The sequence below is a fragment of the Ambystoma mexicanum genome, chromosome 14 (assembly GCF_040938575.1).
Source record: "Ambystoma mexicanum isolate Mex_15411 chromosome 14, UKY_AmexF1_1, whole genome shotgun sequence".
Lineage (NCBI taxonomy): Eukaryota > Metazoa > Chordata > Amphibia > Caudata > Ambystomatidae > Ambystoma > Ambystoma mexicanum.
This window is the reverse complement of record NC_090940.1, coordinates 445,473,567-445,498,495: the sequence shown is the minus strand read 5'-3', so window position 1 is coordinate 445,498,495 and position 24,929 is coordinate 445,473,567. Positions and strand designations below refer to the sequence as shown.

General features: G+C 45.6%; 1 protein-coding gene across 3 annotated transcripts in view; it reads right to left on the bottom strand.

Annotated features, from left to right (window-relative positions):
* KTN1 (kinectin 1) overlaps nt 1–24,929 on the bottom strand; it is a 3,101,875-nt gene that overhangs the window by 2,792,599 nt on the left and 284,347 nt on the right. For 2 of the 3 annotated variants that reach the window (XM_069637665.1, XM_069637666.1), the window contains exon 7: nt 21,469–21,609. The exons of the other annotated variant lie outside the window; for it this stretch is intronic. In XM_069637665.1, coding sequence (XP_069493766.1) covers nt 21,469–21,609 — 141 coding nt within the window. The remainder of the gene's footprint in view (nt 1–21,468; nt 21,610–24,929) is intronic. 3 annotated transcript variants of the gene reach the window in all.

Sequence of the window (24,929 nt, the reverse complement as noted above, 5' to 3'; positions counted from 1 at the left end):
CACCGGGAACTTGTCCGCAGGGGGGTTTCCCCGGATTGCGCGCCGATTTCAGCTCGCGGACCTCCTAGTCCAGTACAGATGGGTCCTTGGTAGGGGTGAAACGAGTTGGCAAGTCTTTGTCGCTGGCCGTGTCCTTTCCTGAGTAGGTCATTAAAAGTTCATCAGCGACCTGGGGCGATTCTTCGAAAGGGGCTGCATGTTGGAATTGTTGGGAGGGACTGGCATAACCAGACCACGTTTTTGATGGAAACCTGGGTCTTGATGAGGGGCGAACCAACGGGGGGCTAGGGAAATCGAATCTGTAGTGGGCAAGCCTTGAGCTTCTCACCCATCGCACCTCCTCGTCTTTGCCTCCTGGTGGCGGTGTGGAGGGCACATCACCCTGTTTTTCCTCCATGTTGGTGGTGGGGGCCTTCCCCGCCTGCTCACAGACTGCAGCAACTCAGCAGCCAACTCTTCTTTTTGCTAGGACATATGCTAAATCATTCAGTTTGCTCACATGTTTAAGTTTACGTGGCCTGGGAAACCCTCATCAAGCAAGCCCATTCTGTATCCACCCCCATTTTTATTCCTATCTCCTCCATCTTCTGTGCCATTTCTCCCCAGAATCTCTCTATTACTGGACATGACCAAAACATATGCACCATTGCCGCATTTTCCTCATTACATTTGGGGCATGATTGTCGTCCTGCGTTTTTAAATTTGGCGATTATTTGAGGTGTCATATACGCCCTGTGAGTTATATATATTTGTATCTGCTGTAATCTGGCATTTGACACTTTTTTATGATATCCTTGAGCTCGTTCCCCCATCCCATCACTCATCGGGACCCCTACTTCTTCCCAGTCCAATCTAAGTTGCACCACCTCCTTACTCGCCTTGGTCATTATCATCTCATACAATCTGGATGTTTCATGTCCTCCTTCTGCTATGTCATATCGTGTCTATAGTGGCATCTGATTCATCTGCCATTACCACTTCAGACGAGGTCTCTAATTTGCTGCCCCATCCCATGATAATATATTGCCCCATATGCAACCCGGTTTCCTCCACCAGCTCCTCAAAATCCTGTATCTTCCCCTCCTGCCACACCACCCACCGTCGCTAGCCCTACCGATTCCCAGTGCTTCCTAATCATTAGTCTTAGTTGTTTTTCTTTTCCCGCCACAGCGACCAATGGGATCTGCGGGGAGCACAGGGATGGCATTTCCATTAACTGGCAGGCTTTTCGCCATATCTCCCAGCCAAGCATCATCATCCTCGAGCGTCCTTCCATTTCCCATTTGAGCAACCATATCATCTCTTTTAAAAAGAATGGGGCGCAGTCCGTTTGGAACAACCTGAATTCTAAAGTCGGCTCTTCGGAGAGCCATTTAGCTACATATTGTAGTTGGCTTGCTGTATAGTACATTTCGCAGTTTGGTAGCTTAATACCCCCTTTCTAATATGAATTTTGTAATTTCCACAGGGCCACCCTATTCCTCGTCCCATGCCATAGGAATTCTCTACATATGCTGTTCAACTTGACAAAGAATCTTCTGGGTATCAAGTATCGGATATTCGCCAAGCAGTGCAATAGTCTGGGCAGTACCACCATTTTAAGCGTTTCCCCCCGTCCCATCAATGCCAGGGGGAGCTTTGCCCAAAACTTCATACTATTCTCTATTTTCTTAACGGTTTTCTCCGTATTGTGCTTATGTTCTGCTTCCACCGTATGATACATATCTACCCCGAGATATCTGAATGCGTTAACCTCCCATGGTATCTGCAGGGTCGCCAACTGCTTCAACGGGATCCCTCTATACCTACCCACTGGAAATATACAGGACTTTCCTGGGTTCACAGCTATGCCAGAGAGATCTGCAAATCGCTCCATAACTGCTAATATGTATTGGAGGTTCTCTTCCGGATATCGCAAGTACAATAGCATGTCATCAGCATACAAGGAAATTAGATGCGGTTCCCCTCCAACGATGATGCCCATTGCGTCATACTGCTGCCTTAGGTATATTGCCACGGGCTCTAAGGCCAAAATGTACAGCATGGGGGACCATGGGCATCCCTGCCTGATACCTCTGCTGAGTTGTCATCTTTCTGATATTACAGCTCCTGTCTTCACTCTAGCTAGCGGTCTACTATATAATAGCTTAACCCATTTGAGATATCCCGGTCCCATACCATAATTGGCCAGGCCGAAATTGGCCAGGGACATTGGACCGAGTCAAATGCCTCTATCGCATCTAATGATACTATCGCCATCTCACTTGCATCTCCGTTAGCATATTCAATAATTGTGTTTTATGTTTTGATTTGCAAATGTGACCAGTTGGTCAATTCTTTTTAAATGATCCATGACAGAATAAAATGAAGATATATATGATTTGTAAATTCGCCCTCTCCATCTTCTTATATATGTTGAAAAGGATGGGGGTATAAGTGGACGTTGGTCTTGACACAGCTCTGTCACCTCTAGTGCGGACATCAAAAGGTAGCTCGTTGGGATAACCCTTTGTTCTTTATGATATTTAGTCCTTCCCCTACGAGCCCCTAACTAAAAAAGAGGACTACTGTTTGATCAGTGTGCTCATTGAGTATTTACTGATTATAAGTCTCTACAAGCAAGGAAAAAGAAAGGTTTTGTTATCCAAAGCTGGGAAGCATAGCTACGGGCCTATTAAGAAGGGGATTATATCACCTATTGGAAATGGATTGTGGGAGAACAGGTAAATGAGGCCTTAAGTTTTCATTGCTAGATCCCGGCAGATGTCTGGTGGCAAAATTTCTCAAATTTATATGGTAAACCTGCTGTGGGCCAAAACCAGTGTTTGTCAATAGATCCCACTGCAAAATCTAACTGTAGGGGTGAGATTCTTTCATTTACCATAGAGTAAGTCCGGAGGGCAACTGAAGGCCAAAAAAGTTGAAAAGCATCTGGGCCATATAGAATACCAGGAGTGCAATTTGTAGGGTAAGGGAGTCCGCATTGAGACCGCTATCCCAGTCCCAAAAGGAATCAGTGTTAAAATAGGTCCTGCATTTCACTTCTTTCGATATCAGGCAATGTACTTTCGGAGTATAGCTGCGTGAGGTCAGAGACGCGTTTTTCTAGCACTATGTAAAACCGGTATTATACCATTGTACTGTGGTTTTTCAGCCAACTGTATTCGTAATGTGTAGCTTTATGCTACCAACATATATAGAATTTGCACCCATCTCTCCTGTTGAGAATGTGGTGTAAATAACACATTCGTTTAGGGAACATAATGCTTTGGCACTGTTACTTGAAGTGTTTTTAACAGTACATTGTGACTGCCATTTGAAAACAAATACCCTCCCTGCACTTTACAGATATTGTGCTGCTTTGCGGACGGTAGAGCACTGCGGGGGCAGGCTGTGAATGTAAGAGTCGGGGTACGACAGCGTGGAGGGTGGGTATCTCGCTGAAGGCTTGTGGGCGTGCGGGACCACTCACACTCCCGCGGCGGTACTGGAATGGAGCTGTGCTGCAAAACTACACAGAGGGTGCCATATAACCAGAGCAAACAGACACTTAAAACCGCCCCCAACTTCGCCTCGCCCGGCAGCCTGCCAGCAGACTTGCGTTAACAAAGCCTGCCATACCGCGATGACACCAGAACGGGATGCATGGACATAACCCACTCACTGCCTCATCCCCTACTCGAAGGCGGGTGGGTGAGCAGGAGCCAGTGTAACAGACAGACTGGCAGTAAAACGGACGCCCCTGCTGCTTCAATATAACGAGGCAGCCACCTTGGAACGAGATTTTATGATAGCTACTGTACAACGAATCCCTCTATTAACCTCAATGAAACCCTTGCTGTATAATAGAAGGCGAATAAGCAACTATGTGTTTAATTAGTTAAAAACATCAAATCTTGACATTCTTGAGGGTGCCACTTAGGATCGGTTCTGTATTTTTACAATAGACCATTCGAAGTCAGTGGGTTGGCGGTGGCCGAAAAGATCCAAGAACTAACAGATTCATGGAGGGGAGCGAACTATTTGAAAACCTAAATAATTGTGGCAGGCGATTTGAACCTGCAAATGGAATCCATTAGGGAACTGGGAGGGTTGTCCCTGGTAGCAGCTCATCCAATCAAGTCAAATAACGTAAACATCTGGCATCTGCCATTTTGGAAGTAAAAATGGCTGACAAATTCACTATACAATACAAATGTAGCCAAAGAGTGCAAAAAAGGGGTGTGGTTGGAGGGAAGAGGGGTGCGAATTGGAGGAAAATCATAGATTTCAGTTAGAGATGGGTGTTAAATGGGTGGGACATTTAGACAAACTACATAAATCCCCAATATGCCATCTGCATTGAAAAGCATTCGAAACCTGCATTCAAAGCCCCCATTTCAGGCTCTTATGTTAAAGCTCTTATATTAGTGACAATAGTTTTGGCTTTAAAGGTAGTGCTTTCAGTGCCACCCAATAGCCAAAACTAAAAAGGAGGGAGAGACTCACCAGCCAATTACAGACCCATCTCTCTCCTAGATAGCATGGGGAAAATATATGCTAAGGCTGTTTTGTTTCGTTGGCAGTCCTGCACTGATGACAATAATATTAATGACCGCCAGACAGGGTTTCAAAAACACAAGAGTACTGTTGACCAAAGTTTTCGACTGTTCCTGTTGATCAAGAAACACGCTGAAGATCAAACCGTATGCTTTATTTGTAGATCTCGGGACAGAATTTGACTATTTCACAGGAAATCCTGTGGCGCATTATGAGGGAAAGGGGAGCCCCACCAAAACTAATCTCGGCCATCCAGTTGCTGTATGCCGAGAACAAGGTAGCTGTTTGTTTCGGTTTGGCTGGAGAACTAACTGCACCATTTGATGTGGTGAAGGGGGTAAGACAAGGATGTGTCCTTGCCCCCCTACTCTTTAATACGTACATCGAAGATACATTCATGGCATTAGTCCAGATGTGCATTGACTGCCCGAAGATGGGCCAGGATATTTACCCAGCCCTATTCTACGCTGATGACGCTGTGATTCTGTCTACCTCCCCATGAGGCTAAAAGGCTACTTAGAACGTATTTCTTAATAAATGCGAGGTACTTGGATTGCAATTAAATACTGACTAAACAAAGACCATGGTCTTTCAACTACAATTCTCGAAGCGCAGTGTTCTGAACATCTACGTGAATGAATGCAGCTAGAACAGACGCCGTTTCCTGATTACTTAGGAATTAGATTCCACGAGAACAGTGGATGGTGCTCACAGTTCGCCAGAACCTGCACCAACCCGGACAAATATAGTGGGGCTAGAAACTCCTTTTTCTTTAAACACAGGAGTGGGGCAATTTTCCCTGCACTTGAATTATACCGAAAGCAGGAAATACCAGCTTCAACTTTCGGTGCAGGAATTTGGGGGTAACGGCACCTCACGAGACCTTGACACAATTGAAAATAAGTTTCTAAAAAATCTACTTTTATTGCCACAAAGCTCCCCGACCGTATGATTACACCTGGAGTTGAACATCATCCTGATAGGAGATGTACTTGCTTTACAGCCAGTCTATTAATGGATTGGACTGTGGAGTATGGACAGCTTAGGAGAGTACAGCGATGCACTAAAAAAAAAATCAGAGCTTGGGAGGGAGGGAAATCCATCCCTTGGCTAGCACATGTTAAGAAGCAGCTAATAAGGTTAAATAAAGTTGAACTATGGGAAACCCCTGAAAAAATGTTTAAAAACAACAACAAAAAATAATAATAAATCCACTCCACTTAGTATTAAGAAAAAAGCAACTGCAAGGAAAAAAGAATTGATGATAGAATAAGCCAGAAACCTCAAGTTACGCCCAGTTTATCTCCAGGGAAAATAAGACTTTGGCTTTGAATGTTACCTAGATTATATACAGCCGCCATATGAGAGATCCCTGTATGCCCGATTTAGGATGGGTACACCAAATTTAGCTTCCTTTACTAAAACGTGGGGTGAGGGTGGGTTAGGTACATGTGGCTTGGGTATGGAAACTATCACTCTTTCCTGTTTATTTGTGTCAAACTGAAATATCTGAGAACCCAAAACTTAAGACCATTGTTTAGGGCTGCTAGTTTATGATCTACTAGTGAAGCCCTGAAATTTTGCAGAACCTCTACGGAGCATCAGATCATATTTGCAGTAGCCCGTTACATCCATAGGGCGTAGTTGCTTAGACTAAAGCTATCGGAAAAGACCAAGGATGATGATAGCAAAATGGTTTCCATGTAACAAGCACACTGTATGGTGTATTGGCTGGTTATTACATGGGACTTTATTGAAGCTGCGAGCAAGCCCCCCTTTTTATGAAATGTTGTTAAAGATTTGTATGTTTCTTCCCTTTTAAAAAAATTATGAATTTGCTGAAAATCTTTTAACTGGAGAGAAAATTAATGTTTTACTCTTATCTTGTGTATTGAAAAGTGGTTTTGTATGTCTACTTTTACATGTTGCTATTTTATGGTTTTTATACCGAATAAAGTTTTAAAGATAAAAAAAGACTGAAACTGACTTTATTTGCAGCATTTTTCATGGTACATTTTGGAGCGCTCTGCAGACTGAAATTAATGTGCGGGGGAGGAGGGAGCAAAAATGTAAGTAATGTTTGGTGCACTCAGTTGTAGCCTCTCCTCAGTGCCTCTCACCTGCATGCCTGCCCCAGAGCAGCTTTAATGCAAGCAGATTGCTTAATTTGGCTTCTGAAGGCTCATATGCACCAGTTTGGCTTTGCTCACCCAGCTCGTGCATATCAAAAAGCCTCAGTCAGGACTACTTTGTATAGCAAGTACTTGCAGTGTGTACGCACAAAGATGTGGACTTGCTGTTGGCAAGTTCCTCAGGGATCATGCGTATCGCCCACGCTATACTATATATTCACAAATTCCTATTCGACCACCTCGACAATCTGGGTGTCACGTATACCAACTATGCGGATGACACCCAGATCCTTGTCACACTCACTGGATGCTATACTCAAGACACTAAACTGATCAATGCCATCTATCTAGAGATCCAAGCCTGGATGGTCACTCATAACCTTTGTTTAAACGATGATAAAACGGAACTACCTATCATTGGATCTAAATCTCGTTTAAACAAATTAGACAGATGCTACGAGTCCTTCAACATTGATGGGAATGTCATTAAAGTTTCAAGGGAAGTCAAAACACTGGGTATCTACCTTGACTCCACTCTGACACTAAATAAACAAGTCAACTCCTTAGCCTTCTCCACAGCATACACCATTAACTGATCAATGCCTGTAAGCCCTTCTTATCCACCACTAGCTGCATTACATTAGCATGAGCACTCATTCTAAGCTTGACTATTGTAACACTTTTCATTGGGACCTTCATGCGGAATTTAAACAAACTCCAAGTTCTGCAAAACAAAGCATTAAGGTCGGCTCTAAATATCCCACCTCTCTAGTCACATCTCTTCCCTCAGAAGAGAGGCTCATTGGCTACCCATTCGTGACAGAATTACACTCCGATCGATAACCCATAAGTGCCTAGCCAACACGGCTGACCCGTACCTGACAGCTAAATTCTCAAGACACCAGACCAATAGACCCACCAGATCCAACTACCTCAACCAACTCACTATCCCCAAATTCAACCTAAAAACAGCAAGAGGTTCTAGCTTCCCAGTGTTAGCAGTACAACGCTTGAACTCCCTACCCTCTGACATTAGAGCAGAGCCCGCTTTCTGGACCTTCAGAGCCAAAACCAAAGCCTGGCTCCTTAGCTGAAACGACTCATGAGCATGACTCCACCCAGGAGAACACACACATCTAGGTTGCGTGGATCTACTGCCTTGTATCTGTAACTATAAATGTTCCACTTCCTTTGTAAATGTATGTATAAATGATACCTGCGGCCTGCTTACTCACTTGTTTGTTTGTGTGCCTTTGTGATCTTTTGCTCACTGCCTCTATCTATAAGGTGATTTGTAACACACCTCCAGTACCTTTTATTTGTAAGGAAGGTGATCTGTAACACACCTGCTCCCTGCTTTGTGGGCTCTGTGTATTATATATGTAACCATGTATCCTTGTAGCTAAGAAAAAGCACCCAGATACCCTTGCGTGGGGTTCGCTATACAAGTAAATAAACTAAACCAAAATAGCAATGACGTTATTTCAAAGTCGGCATTGGCCGAATGCCCGACAGAGCAGTCGGCACCTGGGAGCCAGTCTAAGTCTGGAAGCCAGGAATCAACAAAGCAGTGGAGAATGCTGCTGGAGTACAAAGAAAAGGTCCAGGCAACAAGGGTACATAGAGGAGTTGAAGTTGATATGCGGTCTCCATCGGTACAACATGGACTGCTACTTGCAAATTGTAGATGGACATGGCCCTGAAGGTTCAGAGGAGTACACAATGGCTACAGCAAAGTAAAATCCGACAATACCCTTCAGACCAGGTTTCAACTGAATCAAGACCCCGATTTTCGAAAAAGAATAGAGCTTTCTCCATACTTCAAAGCTGTTGCAGGTTTTAGGCTTATGAATGCATAGAGGATTTCACAGATCTACATGCTCACAAGGCTGGAAGTGACCAGTGGAGGCTAGCCTCGCTCCTGTTTTGCAGGTATACAAAAAGGATGTTTTGTGTTTAGATGTCTGGCAGATCCTCACCGAGCTAGAACTGGATTCCATTCAATCAGGGAAACATTTGTGAGCTTACAGTAACAGTATTTAAAAAAAAATATTTAGGAAGGTATTTTGTTTACACAAACCTTCAATATTATCAAATGAAAAAGAAAGCGAAATAACAAACTCACATTGCATTATGAATACATTTCATTTCATCCTTTTAAATAGTCAATTTCTCTAATAAAATTACCAAAACATTCTCCTAGAATGAGAACACTGCATATATTAAAGCATTTTCTACACCATCTAAAATTCAGCACCAGAAATAATTTATTTTCAAATCTTCAATGTTGCTCACAAATCTACTCTCCATGTAATTTGTATCTCTATGTATCCAATGGATAACAATCTAAATATAGATGCAATATGGTCACAATTAATCTTTTGAAATTGTAAAAACAAAGGACAATATTGTTGAGGGATCTTCTTGCAAAGGTCATTAATGTAAATTTCAAATTGCTACAGGTGAAATTTTAAAAACAATTGTATATGCATGGAAATAATGTGATGCCAATCTATGCCCATTAGGTTATGGGTTTAAAATCGAGTAGCAGTACTTTAAAAAATGTATTGCGTTTAGATTATTTCTCACTTACTTCCAATTTGATTCTACCTTTCGAAGTAAATCAAACTTCTTTTGTCAACATCCTTTTAATAGAATCGTAGCCAATAGCTTTATAAAATGTGCTATGCCATATGGTACTTAACCTAGTAAGACCTTCCTTAAATTTCTGGAGGAGATTATTTGCCTCGTTTATGAGGATGTTAAGTGTGGGTTTCAAAGCTCTAGGCTTGGCCTGAGACAGCCAGAAAACAATACTCAGCTCAGCATGCAAATATTCACTTAGAGTAATCTGTACAAGACAATGGCCCATCGCTAGAGTTTCGCATCCATTTCATGGAGCTATGTCATACCATCCTGCACACAAAGCTCTGCCCCAAAAGGTTTAAGTTACTTACCTGAAACTATTGTTCTCCAGCATGAGCCTGGCATGGATTCACATGCTCATGAATCTTCCCCGTCGCGAGGCTGGGAATCCTCGGTAAAAGAAAAAAACAGTTTCACTTTAAAACTGTATTTCTCCTCTAAACCAATCACTGTCCTTTGGGTCATTCTGCCCCTATCCAATGACAGTCTCCCTAAGCTACACCCCTGGTAGCCAGCTTCAGATTTGGTAAGCACGTAAAGTGGCAGTATGAAAGAAGAAGAGTCACAGAGGGGAAAGAGGGAGGGGTCGCATGTGAATCCATGCCAGGACCCATGCTGGAGAACAATAGGTACAGGTAAGTAACTTAAACATTCTCCATCATGGGGTCTGGCATGGATTCACACGCTCATGAATAACGATTACACAGAAGTACTTCTACACAACCACGAGAGGTGGCAAGGCTCAACAGAAGCAATAACACACTCACCTCTGGAACAGAGTCAACTCAAACAAACCGGTTGCGTAGCACCACTTGCCTGACTGTGGACTCATCCCTTGTATCCCTGTCGACACAAACCCTTGTGAAGGTGTGCATGGACCTACACGTAGCAGCCCTGCAAATGTCGAGCAGGGGCACACTATCGAGAAATGCCATCGCTGCTGCGATGGCTCTGGTGGAGTGGGCTCTCATTGGTCTTGTAGCGGCCTGCTCGCCAGTCAACTGGAGAGCCACCTGGAGATAGAAGACTTCGATGAAGCTTTTACGTGATGTGCAGGTCCAAAGTTGACAAACAACTGAGAAGTCTTCCGAAAATTCTTTATATGTGCCATGTAGAACTTCAAGGCAGGAGCAACGTCCAGCGAATGCAAGGCCCTCTCCGCTGGCGACGATGGATTCGGGAAGAAGACAGGTAACATCAAAGTTTCGTTGAGGTGGAATTCGGACGGTACCTTAGGCATAAAGGTGGGGTGTGTATGCAGCACCACCTGTGAGAAACCAGAAGGTGTCTCACCCGCTAGTCCCCGGGGGAATCTGTCATCCAGGTGGCCAGGACACAGCCATCGCTTTTGGATCCAGTTCCTGGGGGTGGACCAGTGCGGGAGGATCACCTGGGCGATGGGTCCTCGGGGAGTGGGACACCGCATGGTGAGTCGTGGTATCCCCTACCCTGTAATACCTTTACCCCACCGTACCAGGTAGGATCCTTAGGAACTCAACCCACCCTCCAACTTTCCCAACACAAACACTTTCTCACGAACAGCTCGTTATGAGAGCAAACAGACTAACACCCGAGCCAAATACCCGACATGTCCCAATACAATGGTCAGGCAATTACTGACCATTACACAGACCTGACTTCAATTACACTGCCCCCCACATGGATAAAAGGCAGAGCACAAGAGCACACTTCGAGTGAGTTAAAGCACACGTAGAAGCCGCATTTCCAAGCTGGCAGTTTAATGCAAGGCGAAAGATGGCAAAACCGAAAGTGATCACAAGGAGGGATGTGCCCTTGACCTTTTCTACAAGGAACCGTTACTTTCATGAACATTGGAGAATAGAAAACATAAGACCAGGAAACAAGGCTGAAGAATCCTGCATTGTGTGTCGGAAGTACCTGGAGCTCTCCCCCGTCTATACTCATGGAGGGGAGAATTGCTTGCCGCCGTGGTACTGTCCTTGGATCCTACAGCAAAGCAGCGCCAGTGAAGTCAGCACAGCCAGTGACTTGGAGAGACCGATACCAGACCAGTCTGTGTTGAAGTCAAGGTTGCAAACGGCAACATTGTATAGTGAACGCTGAAGCGAACATTGTATGAAGCGTATGATGATCAACGCGAACAAAACTGAACAGATGAAAGATTGAACTTTGAAGCCAAGATATGATACCTTATGCAGAATGGTCCGGCACCACGTGCATGCTCATTTGAAAGTCTTTGTAAGGTATCCAACTGAAAGAGTCACAAACAATTGTGAATCAAAATGGTCCTGCAATGGGTCAAGCAAAATTCGATGCACAATCGAAAGTCTTCGATGTTAATAGTGTAAAGAAAGTTGATGACAAAGTAGAGGAAGTTCATCCGAGCCCGGCGGAGGGAGATCAGCTGAGAGCCTTTGGTTAAAGCAAGTTTGTGTTAGAAGGTTAAATTGAAATTGGTCGGAGCCTGGCGGCAGGAGACTAATTGAACATTGCATTAAGAGGATCTGAGCCCGGTTGAGGGGATCTGAGCTGAATAGTGAATTGCCTGAGAAAATGAGTACTTGTGAAATTCTAAGAGGAAAATAACTTGTTTGTTTTGTCACATCAGGCCCTCTGAGGGAAAAGACTTAGAGAGGCAAAGAGACTTGGGCACGGAAGGGCCTGATGCTAATGATTGAACTTCATCCTCGTGCTAGAGAAGCCAGAGACTGTGCTAAGCTTGAGAGTACCGCCTTGTCCTGTGCTAAAAACTTGGGGAAGGGAGGCCAACGGCCTGAACATTCCGACATATTAGTTTGTGAACACTTTTCTTTTTCGTAACACTGTTTCCCACACTATTTGTATTTAGAGGTAAGGATTTAAAATAGGTTCATTAGTGTAGGCCCTTTTTTAGTGGGCCTACATTATTATTTGATGGTTGTAGCTTGCTCCCATCTGTAGATTTAGGATTAGATGGGTGTTTTTCAAACCCTTTTTGAAGTTCAATAAACACCCTTGAACGGTGCTCACTTGTGTCTGTCTTACTGTTGATACCATGCCTTTCATACACATCTTTGAAGCGTGGAAAGACAAGTAAGGCTGCTTGCAAGACAGGGCCTGGATCTCCCTGACCCTCCTGGCCAAGGTGATGGCCACAAGGAAAGCAGTCTTCCACAAGAGGAACATGAGCAGGACTTGATGCATAAGCTCGAAAGGAGCTCTCATGAGCTTAGTCAGGACTACATTAAATTCCCAAGCCGGGGTTGGAGCCTTCACCGGCGGAAAAGCCCTGAAGATCCCTTTAAGGAACTCTTGGACAAGTCTGTGCGACCACAGAGAGGGTCTACTCGGAAACCTGGTGTACCGGGATATGACAGCGAGGTGCACCTTGATAGAGGCGTGTGCCAATCCCGCCTTGGCCAAGGGAAACAAATAGGGTAGAGGTTGAGGGGCCGTGATCCGCAGAGGGGTAATCTTCTGAGTCTGGCATCACACAGAGAAGCGCTTCCATTCATGCCAGTGGCATTTAAAAATAAAAAACATTTATTGCTATTTTCGTAACATGGCCTAAGGCCGACACTTCTTCAACAGTACAAAAAAATCTAAACAAAACCAACAGCACAGTGAATAACTCACCAATCTTAGCCTCCGGGGACATAGCGTTCACATTTTGGAGAGGAAGATCATTTGTGTTCTGTTTCAGACGGGAAATGTAATTACATTTCAACTACGACTGCTGTAGGATCAACCCCACATTTAATCTGTGGTTCCATGCAAAATGTGTACCATTCACTTGGAACCGTTGAGTGGTGCAGTCAAGTCCATCTAAGGGTGACGTAGATTGCATAATCAGGAAAGCAATGTATGGGCCCCATTTATCTCTAGGCTTGGCCTGGGGGTGTACAAGTCTGCCGTACCGAGTCTCCATATCATTACAGTAAAGAACATCTGCCTGCCATTTCTTCAAACCTGGTAATAGGCCCTTCCCCACCCCATAGCCACCCTTCTCTTAGCAAGAAGCAAGAGCAGTCCCGTCAGTTTTCTCACTTTTTTGGGGACATTTTTGGTATAGCCCAGCAGTGCAGTTATCAGTGTTCATTGCACTTTTCCCCCCACCATATTACCCATTGCTTCAAAGATTCCCTTCCAGTAGGCGAAAATCCAGATGCCAAGTGTATAAAGTCTTCAGGTGCAGTGCCACATCTCCCGCACCTATCCGAAACCTCTAGGAAAATTCTATGCAGAGAGGAAGGTGTGTGATAGAACTGATGCAAGTACTTAAAGTGTATCAATTTGAAGTTAGCGTCGAGTGCCACATGTTTTGTCCTCCCACAGCAATAACTCCATACTTCCTCAGATATCCTATCACCTAGCAAGACCTCCCATTTCTCCTGAGGAGACTTTCCAGCTTTCGCCCTATCTTTAATACAGCAGATTATCCCCCTCTGCCTTGGGTACTGGTGCATCTTATCCAATATCGGAGCCGTTTCCGGTTCCTTAGGGAAGATCGGGAAAACCGCCTACAATGAGGTCTGCAGCCTAAAATAAACTAATAGATCCAGGGGTGTATGCTCACCTTTATTCCGCATCTCCTCCAGAGTTATAAAAAGAGTATTTGGGAAAAGGTCACAAAAACAGGTCACCCCTAGACGCTTCACATAGGTTACATACCCACTTTCTATTTATTATTTTATGGTTTTAAAAAACCCATTAACAAGACAATGAGTTAAAATACAATTTGATGAACTAGATTCAATGCAATTCATTAGTTCCTTTTACAGTTAAAATAAATAAAAACACATTCATAATCAACAATTCATTACAGTGTTACAGTAATCGGAAAATAAAACTGTCCATTCACACATATAAAATATACAGATTATTCCAAGTTTAGTGATCTAATAAAAATTGTGACTGCGATCACCACCGAGTGGTTCTACAAGCCAAGCAGAATTGCATAAAAGAATCACAACCTAGCAGTTAAAATTAATCTCTCTTTGACTCCGTGTCAGGGGCAGGCAGTTGGTAAGTGCTCCATGGTTTCCATCATGTTCTGCGCCCCACAAAACCTGCATACACCTTTATCAAGTGCTATCATATGGTAGCATATTAAAATCGCTGTAGTCTGGGTTTGACCAATACGGAATCTTAAGAACAAGCATCTCACTGTAGGGGTCAGCCATTCCTATAGTTCTAAAAATCGGTCCTTAAATTTGCCAATGACTCATGAGTGCATAGTATCCATTGTATTTGCACAATCGTACCTATAAAGATATTTTTTGTATTTTTTGATGCTTACTGGATCGTCATTGAGCTTGTCAAATGTGAGATCAAGTTCTTCCAATATCAGGTTGCAATAGGTCGAAAACTCCTGTAAGAAGTTTTCTTTTCCACTGAACAGCAAGTGAGCGGAATACCTGTTCTATAAATAGATGGCAATTCTGGGGAATAAATGACCTCACCATTGGATATGCGCTCAATCGGGTCAGCTCCACCATATCCTTCACCCTGGCTGTCCTACTCGGAGCTGTCAAGATTTTGGATCGCACGAGGAACGGGGCCCCCCTAGTGCCCTCTACGCCTTGATGTGTCTTCTATTTGACTGTTCCCCGAACCAGTATAGGAGGAACCCTGCCTGTGCCACCTCACAGTATGTTTCAAAGTCGGGCAGCGCCAGGCCCACCTCATTTAGTGGCATAATCAACTTTTCCCACGCAACCCTAGCCTGTTTCCCTGCCCAGATGAACTGTGTAGTTGTGGACCTTTGCACCCAGAAGAAATCCCTAGGGAGTGCCATGGGGACATTAAGAAACACATACGAAAACCGCGGCAGGAGCACCATCTTCACCAGGGAGATTCTGCCATACAGGGAAAGTGCAGTCATCTGTCCATTGACAGTTTAGCATGTTCCAACACCCTTTTACAGTACTGCTTAGATAGATGAACGGGGTCACGGGCAATATATATTCCCAGGTATCTCGTAAAGTCCCCATGCACTGAACCCCTATCTTGTCAGTATGTTGTATGGTGCCGTTCGTTAGTAGCAAGAGAACCGACTTTGCTGCATCGACTCCAAGCCCAGAAAAAACGCCAAACCGCAAGACATACCCCATGATCGGGCCAAGGTTCAGTGACAAAGAGCACCATATCATCTGCATAGAGGGAGACAACCACCTTGAGCCCACACACCCTCACCCCACTATGTATATGACAGTCCCCAATAATCTCAGTCAGCGGTTCTATCGCCAGGGCGAATAGCAACGGGGAGAAGGGACATCCCTGTCTCGTGCCTCTTTCCAGTGTTATAGCAGGGGTTAGTTGTCCATTTACCCTGACCCTGGCATTGGGTGACGCGTAGAGCAGTGAAACCAAGGATATAAATTGGGCCCCCATTCCCATCCTACGCAAAATGGTCAACATAAACGTCCATTCCACAGAATCGAACTTCTTGGTCGCGTCCGGCAGCGCGGCCACCACCTGGTCCTCCTGTCGCACTGCTGACATCAATCCGAACATTCTGCGCGGACCGTATGAGGAGGAGCGTCCCGGGATAAACACTGACTGATCCGCTTTCATCGTTTTATGCATCAACAGGGCTAGCCTGGATGCCAGAATCTTGGCCAGGATTTTATTGTCCAGGTTAATGAGGGATATGGGGCGATAGGAAGAGCAATCATCTGCTGCTTTGTCAGGTTTCAGAAGCACTACCACCACTGCTTTCCTCATGGATTCCAACAGCTGCCGGTCCTCCAGGCAGCGTTGGTATACCTGAAGTAAGTGGGGAGCCAGCTTTATGGCAAAGTGTGGAGTTCTGCCGCATAGCCGTCTGGACTAGGAGACTTCCCGGATGGGAAAGACTTAATGGCTGATAATCTCTCTTCCACTGCCAGGGGGCGTCCCAACGATCCCCTTTCCACATCTGTACACCAGTACAATGCTACCTGGTCCAGATAGTTATCCACCTCTGCTTGGGAAGCCCGTGTATGGGAGGAATACAGATGCCTATAGAAATGATAAAATTCTTGAACTATCTCCAAGTCCGCAAACTGTTCTCCCGCCAGACTGTTTCTTATGGATAGGATCCGGTCCTTAGACCTCTGTGGCCCTCACCAGTATCCTGCCGGGCGCTGTCCTTCCCCGTATTGCCGTACAACCGCTTTCCCCCTGAGAAATTTCACCTTTCAATGTGCCAACTCCATGAATTTCTGTAGGTGCTGATTGGCTTCTAATTGTTCCTGTGGCGACAGTGTACCCCCCCCCCCCCCGCTTGGAGCCTTTGTAATGTAGACTCAGTGTCCGTAAGTTGCCTAGGATAAGTTTAAGTATCCCAGCTTCCTTCACTATACATTCCCCTCCGATTACACATTTAAAGCTTTCCCATAGCGTCACATGTGACTCCATCAAACCTTCATTTAGATCTTAAAAAGGGTCAATGGCTTTGGTCAGCTCCTCAAATACCTCATTGATTAAACATTCACTCTTAAATGCTCAGGGCTTCCTCTCCCTCTTCTCATCCCTTAGCTCAATGGACATACGCACTGGGGCATGGTCTGACAACGTGCGTGCCAGGATGGACACACCAGACAGTGAGTTTGCAAGTGTGAGAGAGACTAAGAAATAATCTAATCGGGACGCAGAGTTGTGAACGGATGAATAGAAAGTGTATTCTCTCCTCCCTGTATTTCTAAGCCTCCAGATATCCAAGACCTCCCAAGCCCAGCACAGATCTTCTAATCTACCCAACCCCTTCTCGGCCGATTGATGAAGCCCCGGAGTGCGATCCCAGTCTGGTTCCATTACCGTGTTAAAATCCCCCATTGATATGATTTACCCGGTTGGTGACCTTTCAAGTTGGAGCCGTGACCACCCAAGAGATTCCACAGAGTCCAGACTCGGGGCGTAATAATTGACCAGAGTATACAATCGGCCCTGTATAGTGCCCCTGACCAACAGGCCCCTACCCTCCTGATCCTTCACTGTAGCAATATGACAGAACCCCACCGAGTTGCGTTATAGGATGCACACCCCCTCTGTAGTATGAGGAGTATGACGAGAAATGGCAGTAGCAGCCCCATCCTTTCCCGAACTTTGACCCCCCCACCCCCAATGGGTTAAGTGCATCTCTTGAATGAACGCTATGTCAGCTTGGTGCCTCTGCATGTATAAAAGGACCTTGCGACATTTGGATGGACAGTTTAGCCCTCTCATGTTCCACGTCATACTGGTAAGTAACCCTGTCATCCCACCACCCAACCATCCTTACCACAATATGATATCTCGTAAATAGGACAACAACTGCCTCATCCATCCCTTCCATGAGGCTTAGAAATTCTCGTTTCAACTGTGAAAACTGGACAATAACTCCAAGAACATTCCCTCCCCCACCAGCAACCCCAACCTGTCAGTTCCCCACGTCCCCCCTGTGAAGACACCGGAGGGGGGTGGTCTGTACTTCTGCTCTCTATATGGTAGAGGAGAGGCACATAGGACCCCTGCCAAGATTCTCTATTATTGGTAACTTAGTCGAGCAATCAAGGCCTAGCTTCTCAGGGGGTGATGCAGGCTGGTTCTGAAGTACAGTGTAGTCCCCAAGCACCCACAAAGGAATGTCCGCGCACTGTATTGGTTAAAACACAGTCTTTATACAATTAATATTCAAGGTCATGTACACTATCACAATAACTCACTTTGTGCTCTGAAATCAACAATTGTAAATATATACAGTTCTAAAGTGGTACCACAAATATTATCAGATCTCATTAAAGTGCATACGGTCAGAATGACACACAGATCAAATAAAGAGGAAACCAGCAGTAGAGGGAGGAAGGAAAGCAGGATGGTTGAACTGGCAGGATACTGGTCACTACCGTTCAACACAGTTCTGTGTGGAGATCCCCCCCCCATCTGTAGAATAAAGATACAAGCCCAGTCCATATGTTGTTCTCAACAGCATTCCCAATAGTTCTGCAACCCCAAAGTACCTGGCGTTGTAGCGTTCGTCGCGAATCGACGGCCCTTCTCGAGTGCCCTCCCTTTAAGGCAGGAGTCACGGGTCGAACGTCCAACGAGAACAGGTCGAGCTACGACGGTGAAGTGGCAGCTTCGTTCCTAGCGGTGCCCGTCGATGGGGAAGCGTAAACGTCCTGCAAGGAAGAGGCATGCGGGGCACCTCGGTGTCGATAGTTCTGGACCACAAAGAGTTTGAAGAACTGTGGCCCAGCAAGGGCGTGAAGTCGGCGGCATCTGTGGCCTTTGGGTGGCGGGAAACCCACTGGCGGATGCTCCTCGGCACATCGACGGTCAGGCCTTCTCCAGCAGGATACAGCAGCGACGATGCGGACGAGAGCGTCCTTGAATTCAAAAGTTCTTAGTCAAAATGGGAGCACAGTGGCTCCGGTCCGCAACGGCGGTCGTCGACAGTGGCAGACAACAGTCCGGGCGCTTCTCCTTGGAGCTCCGCAGCAGTCCCAATCTCAGGTCTGCAGCCTGTCAAAGGTCCGTCTACCAGGGAGCTTTGGCAAAGATCAGCTGGTGCACGTTGGTCCCTCGTAGCTCGGGAAGCAGCGCCTTATCAGGTCCTCTCTGAGTCAGTTCTTGGAGGCACAGCAGCTTTCAGATTGTGAAGGAGAGCAACAGCAATTCTTCTCGTCCAGCAGGGCTTCAAGGTCAAGATTCAGTTACTCCAGTTACTCGTCGTAGGGACTTCAGCTTCTGAAAAAGATTCCTAGCAGTGAGAGGTCCCCAGATATACTGTTGATCTCCCATTCTTTCCGCTGGGTCACACTAAAGCATCCAATCACGACTAAGGGTATTCATGCAGGCAGCCAATTAGGCACACAGTGCATTCATGCCATTCACTTCTCTCCAGACACTCGCAACAAGTTATGTGTATTGGGACAAGTACCCAGCCATTCAACACTCTGCACTGCATTTATACTGGTTTCGGGCAGGGCTGTGTCAGTCATTGTGTCAACTACCAGATACTAGATACCCACAACATAGAATGCATATTCGTCACACACTCCATTCACCCAGGTCCCACCCACAGGCGTGCCCACAACATACGGTCGCTGAGAAGGCTCCAGCCAGTCTGGTCGGCACTATCCTACACTACCATATATGGAACTTCCACCCAACAGCCAGTCAGGGGGAAGGGACAGAGGCAGGGCTTCCCGGGACTTCAGAAAGATCAAGGTAACAGGTGATGGAAGGCAAGAGGCCACGGGGGCCATTTTGTCTCCATCAGGAATCTACCGATTCCAATGACAGGGCCTGGGCATCCCAAAATGGAGGACTCTCAGGGCACCAGTTATTTCAGCATGGAGCTGCCACCAGCCCGTACCCTGCTCTGTGGGTCACACACAGGTGCCCAAAAACATACACTAGGGGCACAGGGTTGCACCCCTACCCATGGGTGCCATAAGGGTATCCCATGGATCAGTTCACCAAACCAAAAGAGAGCTGCACCGCCAGGAGTCCCACATGAACTCCTGCGTGGAAAACACGATAGAACACATGATAAAAAGCAGTAAAGGACAAGGATACGGAGGCCCTGTCCCTACGATGCATTTCCAACATCACACCTCCCCAATCAAAACCAAACACCTTAGCTCCTGCATGAGGCGCTCCAGGGCCCTACTTCTGGGCGGTCCGCTAAGGTAAGGTATGACCCGACTGCCAGCGTCCCAGATCAACCTCCAGTTTAGGGTGGCACCCCAGCGCAGCACATGGTGGGGTTTTACCCCTCAGTCATCATTATTCCTGCGGTGTGGAGCTCTGGGGAGGGTGTCTAGAAATTTTTGAGCTTCTTCTAGCATGTAAAAGAACAGCCATCTAATAGCTACAATATTGGTTCAAAGTTCCAAGCAACTATAAGGGCAAACATACACAACCTGTGTTGATTTGTCCATAGCTTTCATGACACGGCAGCAACACAAGAAGAACTTCTAGATTAACGTACACTATTGAGAGAATTGCAATGAATTGGTCCAAAACATCAAGAATATATCTTTGCCTCACAGTGCAAGTCATAAAATATATGCTATACCAAACCATTTCTTCTTTATGTACCCCGTGGCTACAATCTAGCCATCTTAAAAACACAAACATGTAAAATTAATTTAATGTATTAATTTGCTGAGGCACAACTTCTCTTACAGAACTTTTCGAAAGACAGGGGGGGTGTAAGGAACTTAGCTCGCATAGACACATTTTTCTGTCTGAGTGGACAGGGTGTACTGGGCAATTGTATAGAGAACACAGCCACATATAAACTAACGCAGAATCAAAAGGTGATGGCTGGAAGGTTTTGAATCAATCTTAACCACAGGCACAGCTTTGGGCAACACTCCAAACCATCGTCTTTCAGCCTGCAAAGGCATTACAGAAGGGGAAAGACTGTATGCAAATCAAGTTTGGTCCGATTTGCATATGGTCTTTCCCCTTTCTCTGTAATGACTTGATCTGGAGTGTTGCCCAGAGCAATTGCCAGAGGTTTAAGATTAGCCATCATCTCTGTTTGCTATGTCACCCCGAGTGGGACGGTATGCCCCGACATGGGTCCCGTGCCTGCGGGGCCTAGAGACCCAAGCTACACCTCACAGATGACTAGCAATGAGCCCGAAAAACGTCTGGGCTTGCTTGTGTTTTCATGTGGAGGTAATGCAACCCAGCAGTAAGGGCTGTACTTCCCCTTTGGGGTGGGACCAAGCTCGATTTGCTTATTGCCTTCACCATTCCTGTAATGGCTTGGCAGGCGAAGAACGATTGGAGGGTTGCCCAAAGTAATTGCCAGGGGTTTAAGATGAATTCTAAACCTTCCAGCCTTCACCTCTGTTTTACATATAACCCCACCTGAGAATTGTGTCACTCAATCTTGAAACTTCAAATCATTGTAAACCTATTCCTATTAAGCTATAGTATTCCAACACCAGTTTCACGCTTCTGACACTTTTTTCAAAGCATATTCATGGCAATTGTTCCATTAAAAAAAATACCAGCAAGATAAATGAAACAGACAGTTTCCTCCCATAAGGAGACAGTATTGCTTCCGATAAGTCAATCAACTCACGCCGCCACTCTTAAAGGACACAGTGCCAAGAGCCCACAACAATGGGAAATGTGCTAAACAAGGCAACTTTAACTTACATATAAACTATGAAGAAAAAACATTAAACAACCAATTCCGAACCTTCAATTGCAACTGCTGGTTTTCTTGGAGGCTGACGTGCACCCTGCTCTGCAAAGATCCATGCTCTTTTTCTAGTGTACCGAAGCGTTCTCTTACTTTATGTTCAACCATGCCGCTCTTCTGTTTCTCCTCGATCAGTTCCTTAAAGAGGGAAGAACATTATGTGGATTCCTGCTATCGAAGAAAATATTAAAGGTACTGTTGTTCTTTACAAGTTTGCTACAGCACTTTGTATTTCCTATTAGCAACCTGGATCCGGTCACACTTCCTTGGTACCCACCATTTGTCAGGAGACAGTCACACAAAGACCGCCAGACGCACTCACTTAGTAAAAGACCACTCCAACTACTATTAACCAAATCCCACAATGAGCAGAGCAGCTGGTCCTACGTGGCCATGCATTTCCGCAAAAACACTTCCCCACAAGTCTATGCTGTCTGAGGACTCATCTGGGCCCACAGACCTGCAAACTCACCAAGCACCTGAACGCCAGAGAAAATTAAACTAAATACACCCCTTTGCCAGCAGAACTACGCTTACCAGAACAACAAGAGGAAGCAAGATTGCCCTTGGCACACACCGCTCTCCCAGATCCTCCTTGCTCTAACATGAAAACAGTTCCCAACCCTCAGCTAGAGAACGCCTAATTGAAGCCGTGGGTGCTCCCCCAAAGTAGGCTGGGAGTTTTAAATAATCAATCCTCCAATGACTGAGTCCAAGCTGCAAACTCTAGCCAACAAAAGGGTCCATACCACTATAAAAAGGATGCCTCTCATACAACCAGTTTGGGTTGTTGGACCACAATAGGACTGTAATGGAGTGGAGGATGCTGGAGGCATAAGGGGGCAAAGGAGTCTAGTGGAGGTGGCACTCTACTTATAATATTCAAATGATGCTGGATCGTCTGTACCCAGCCTTTAGCAGTCCAACTTGAGTTGGGGCCTCTCCTTCACTAAATGATTAATAACATACTTGCCGAGGGACATTGCTCTCTAAAACGGTCACTAAAAATACTTGGTTAATTTACATTCCCAGAAATGTGGTTGGCCTCAAACGCAAATCCTGGCTCCATTCTCCAGCGATGATTCCCTCTAATGCCAAGTTTCTCATTAAACTGGCTTTCTGTAATCAACTAAACGAGCTTAGGGAGAAGGAGCAAGGAAGAGAGAACTATTGTTTTACTACTGCTTCCATTTGCATCAAGCCATTTTTAGATTGGGTCTCGTACAAGTTTTGACAACTAAGGGGAAATGGAAAGATGTCAATAATTCTCAAGTGGAATGTGGACGTCGTACATCTGGCCTTGAATCCCATATAGGAAGAAGATTTTAAGACCCATGAATAAAATGTGGCATTTACAATGTACACCCTCTATTTTTTTTAAAATATTTATCCGCAACACATTTACTGGTTATTTAAATGCGTATCTCCTATCCACTGCCCTGCATATACGATTACAAATGTGTAATGTAATCTTAGTTTTAACCTTTTTGGAGATTAAATTATACTTTATTTATATATATTGGTCATAATTTTAACATGTCAAAAACATTTATAATTTCACTATGATGTTAAGATGTATTTTTCTAAAAAGACACAGACAGGAGACGCCGTACACAATTAAAAAACTAAGCAAGTCCCGATCAGCCATATACAGGAACTGTCCACTCAGAATAATCTAATATGCAAGCACTTTAATGCCCTTTCCAAATTGTTTAGACAATATAAAGACATGTTCAAACAAACTCTAGACAGAAAGACACACAGAAATGCAGCAGTGGGAGACACGCCACTGTCAGCAGTCAATTTCAAGCATATATCAAATGACTCATATTTCAAATGATGCTCCCTTTCTCTTTTTAACCAATATAGGTTTACATACTGGGAATCTCTATGTGAAGATGTCCATCGTCCTTGCATGCATGTTTTTCCCTACTTTTCCACACCATAGGTAAGACATTGTGGCCCCCCCCCCCCCCCCCCCCCCCCGAGTCCTTTGCTCAGGCGATGTCATGGTAATACCCAAGGAGGGGAAGGACCCCAGATCATGTGGGGCGTACTGACCTATTTCCCTGGGTGCTCACGGCCAGCATGGAAGAGCACATGCCCAGTTTAATCCACCCAGACCAGGTGGGCTTCATCAAAGGCAGACAGGGGTCGGACATGAAGAGGAAATCCTTAAACCTATTACACGAAGCAACAAGGGTTGCAGGGGACCGCGCCTTCCTTTCAGTGGATGCCGAGAAGGCATTTGATAGGGCAGAGTGGGACCTTATAAGAGCTGTTCTGGTGAAATATGTTATGGGGCAGAGGCTTCTGCGTGGGATCATGGCAGTCTATTCATCTCCAAGAGCATGTGCTGTGGTTAACGGGGGGGGGGGGGATGCTCCTGCTGGGTCGCCCTTGGGAGAAGTGCTAGGCAGGGCTGCCCCCTCTCCAACCCTTTCTACGATCTTGTTGAAACACTTGTGTATAGGCGCGTTACAAATGCCATATCATATCATAACCCCTGTCGCAGAGGATCAGGGGGGAGTTGAGAATAGAGGGCAGGAGTATAAACTAGACTTATATTCGGATGACATCCAACTACACGTCACAAACTACTTGACGTCGGTGGCGGTCCAATTGCAATTGATAGAGCAATATGGCTGTGTAGCAGGGTTCAAGATCAATACTTCCAAGTTGGTCCTCTTCCCGCTGGATAAGAAGGAAGATCTACACGTGGCCAAATTTACTCTCCTCGGAATGCAGGTCACCCAGGGACTGCTTAGGTATCCGAGGATAAATGTTAGCAGGGACCTAGGAGACTTGTTTAAGGCTAGTTTTACCCCTCTGATGGCCAGGCTTAGAGTGGACCTGGAGAAGTGGAGCGAGCTCACGGACTCCTGGTTAGGCTGTCTTAATGCCCTCAAATGGTCATCCTTCCGAGCGAGGATCCTCTACCTGTTCCAAATGCTTCCCATCCAAATCCCGGATTATTTAGGCATACCAAGGGCATCATTTTGAAATTCCCATGGCAGGGGAAGAAGGCGAGGATCCCGGCGGGAACCCTTACACTCCCCAAAGCTAAAGGAAGGGTGGCCCTACCGGATATGAAACTTTACTATAAGACCGCGCAACTTGGAGTCCTGATACCACACCTCAGAGCGCAGCAAGAACGCCAGTGGGTCGCCCTAGACCATGATCACTTGCATCCAGCCACGGTAGGGCAATGGTTATGGGTCCCAAAGAGCAGGATACCACGTAGAATTTGGGAACACCCGATAGTGGGAACAATCAGCACATTTGGAAACAACGTGCAGAATTGGAGGGTGCGACAACCTGGCCCTCTCCGCTGGGACATATTTGGGTAACGAAGTGAGAGATGCCATACAAAACTCAAAGATTCCAACCCTGGTTTGAGGCAGGGCTGGAGAGGGCGGGACAGCTCTGGAGGGGGGCACATTTATTACTATACAAGA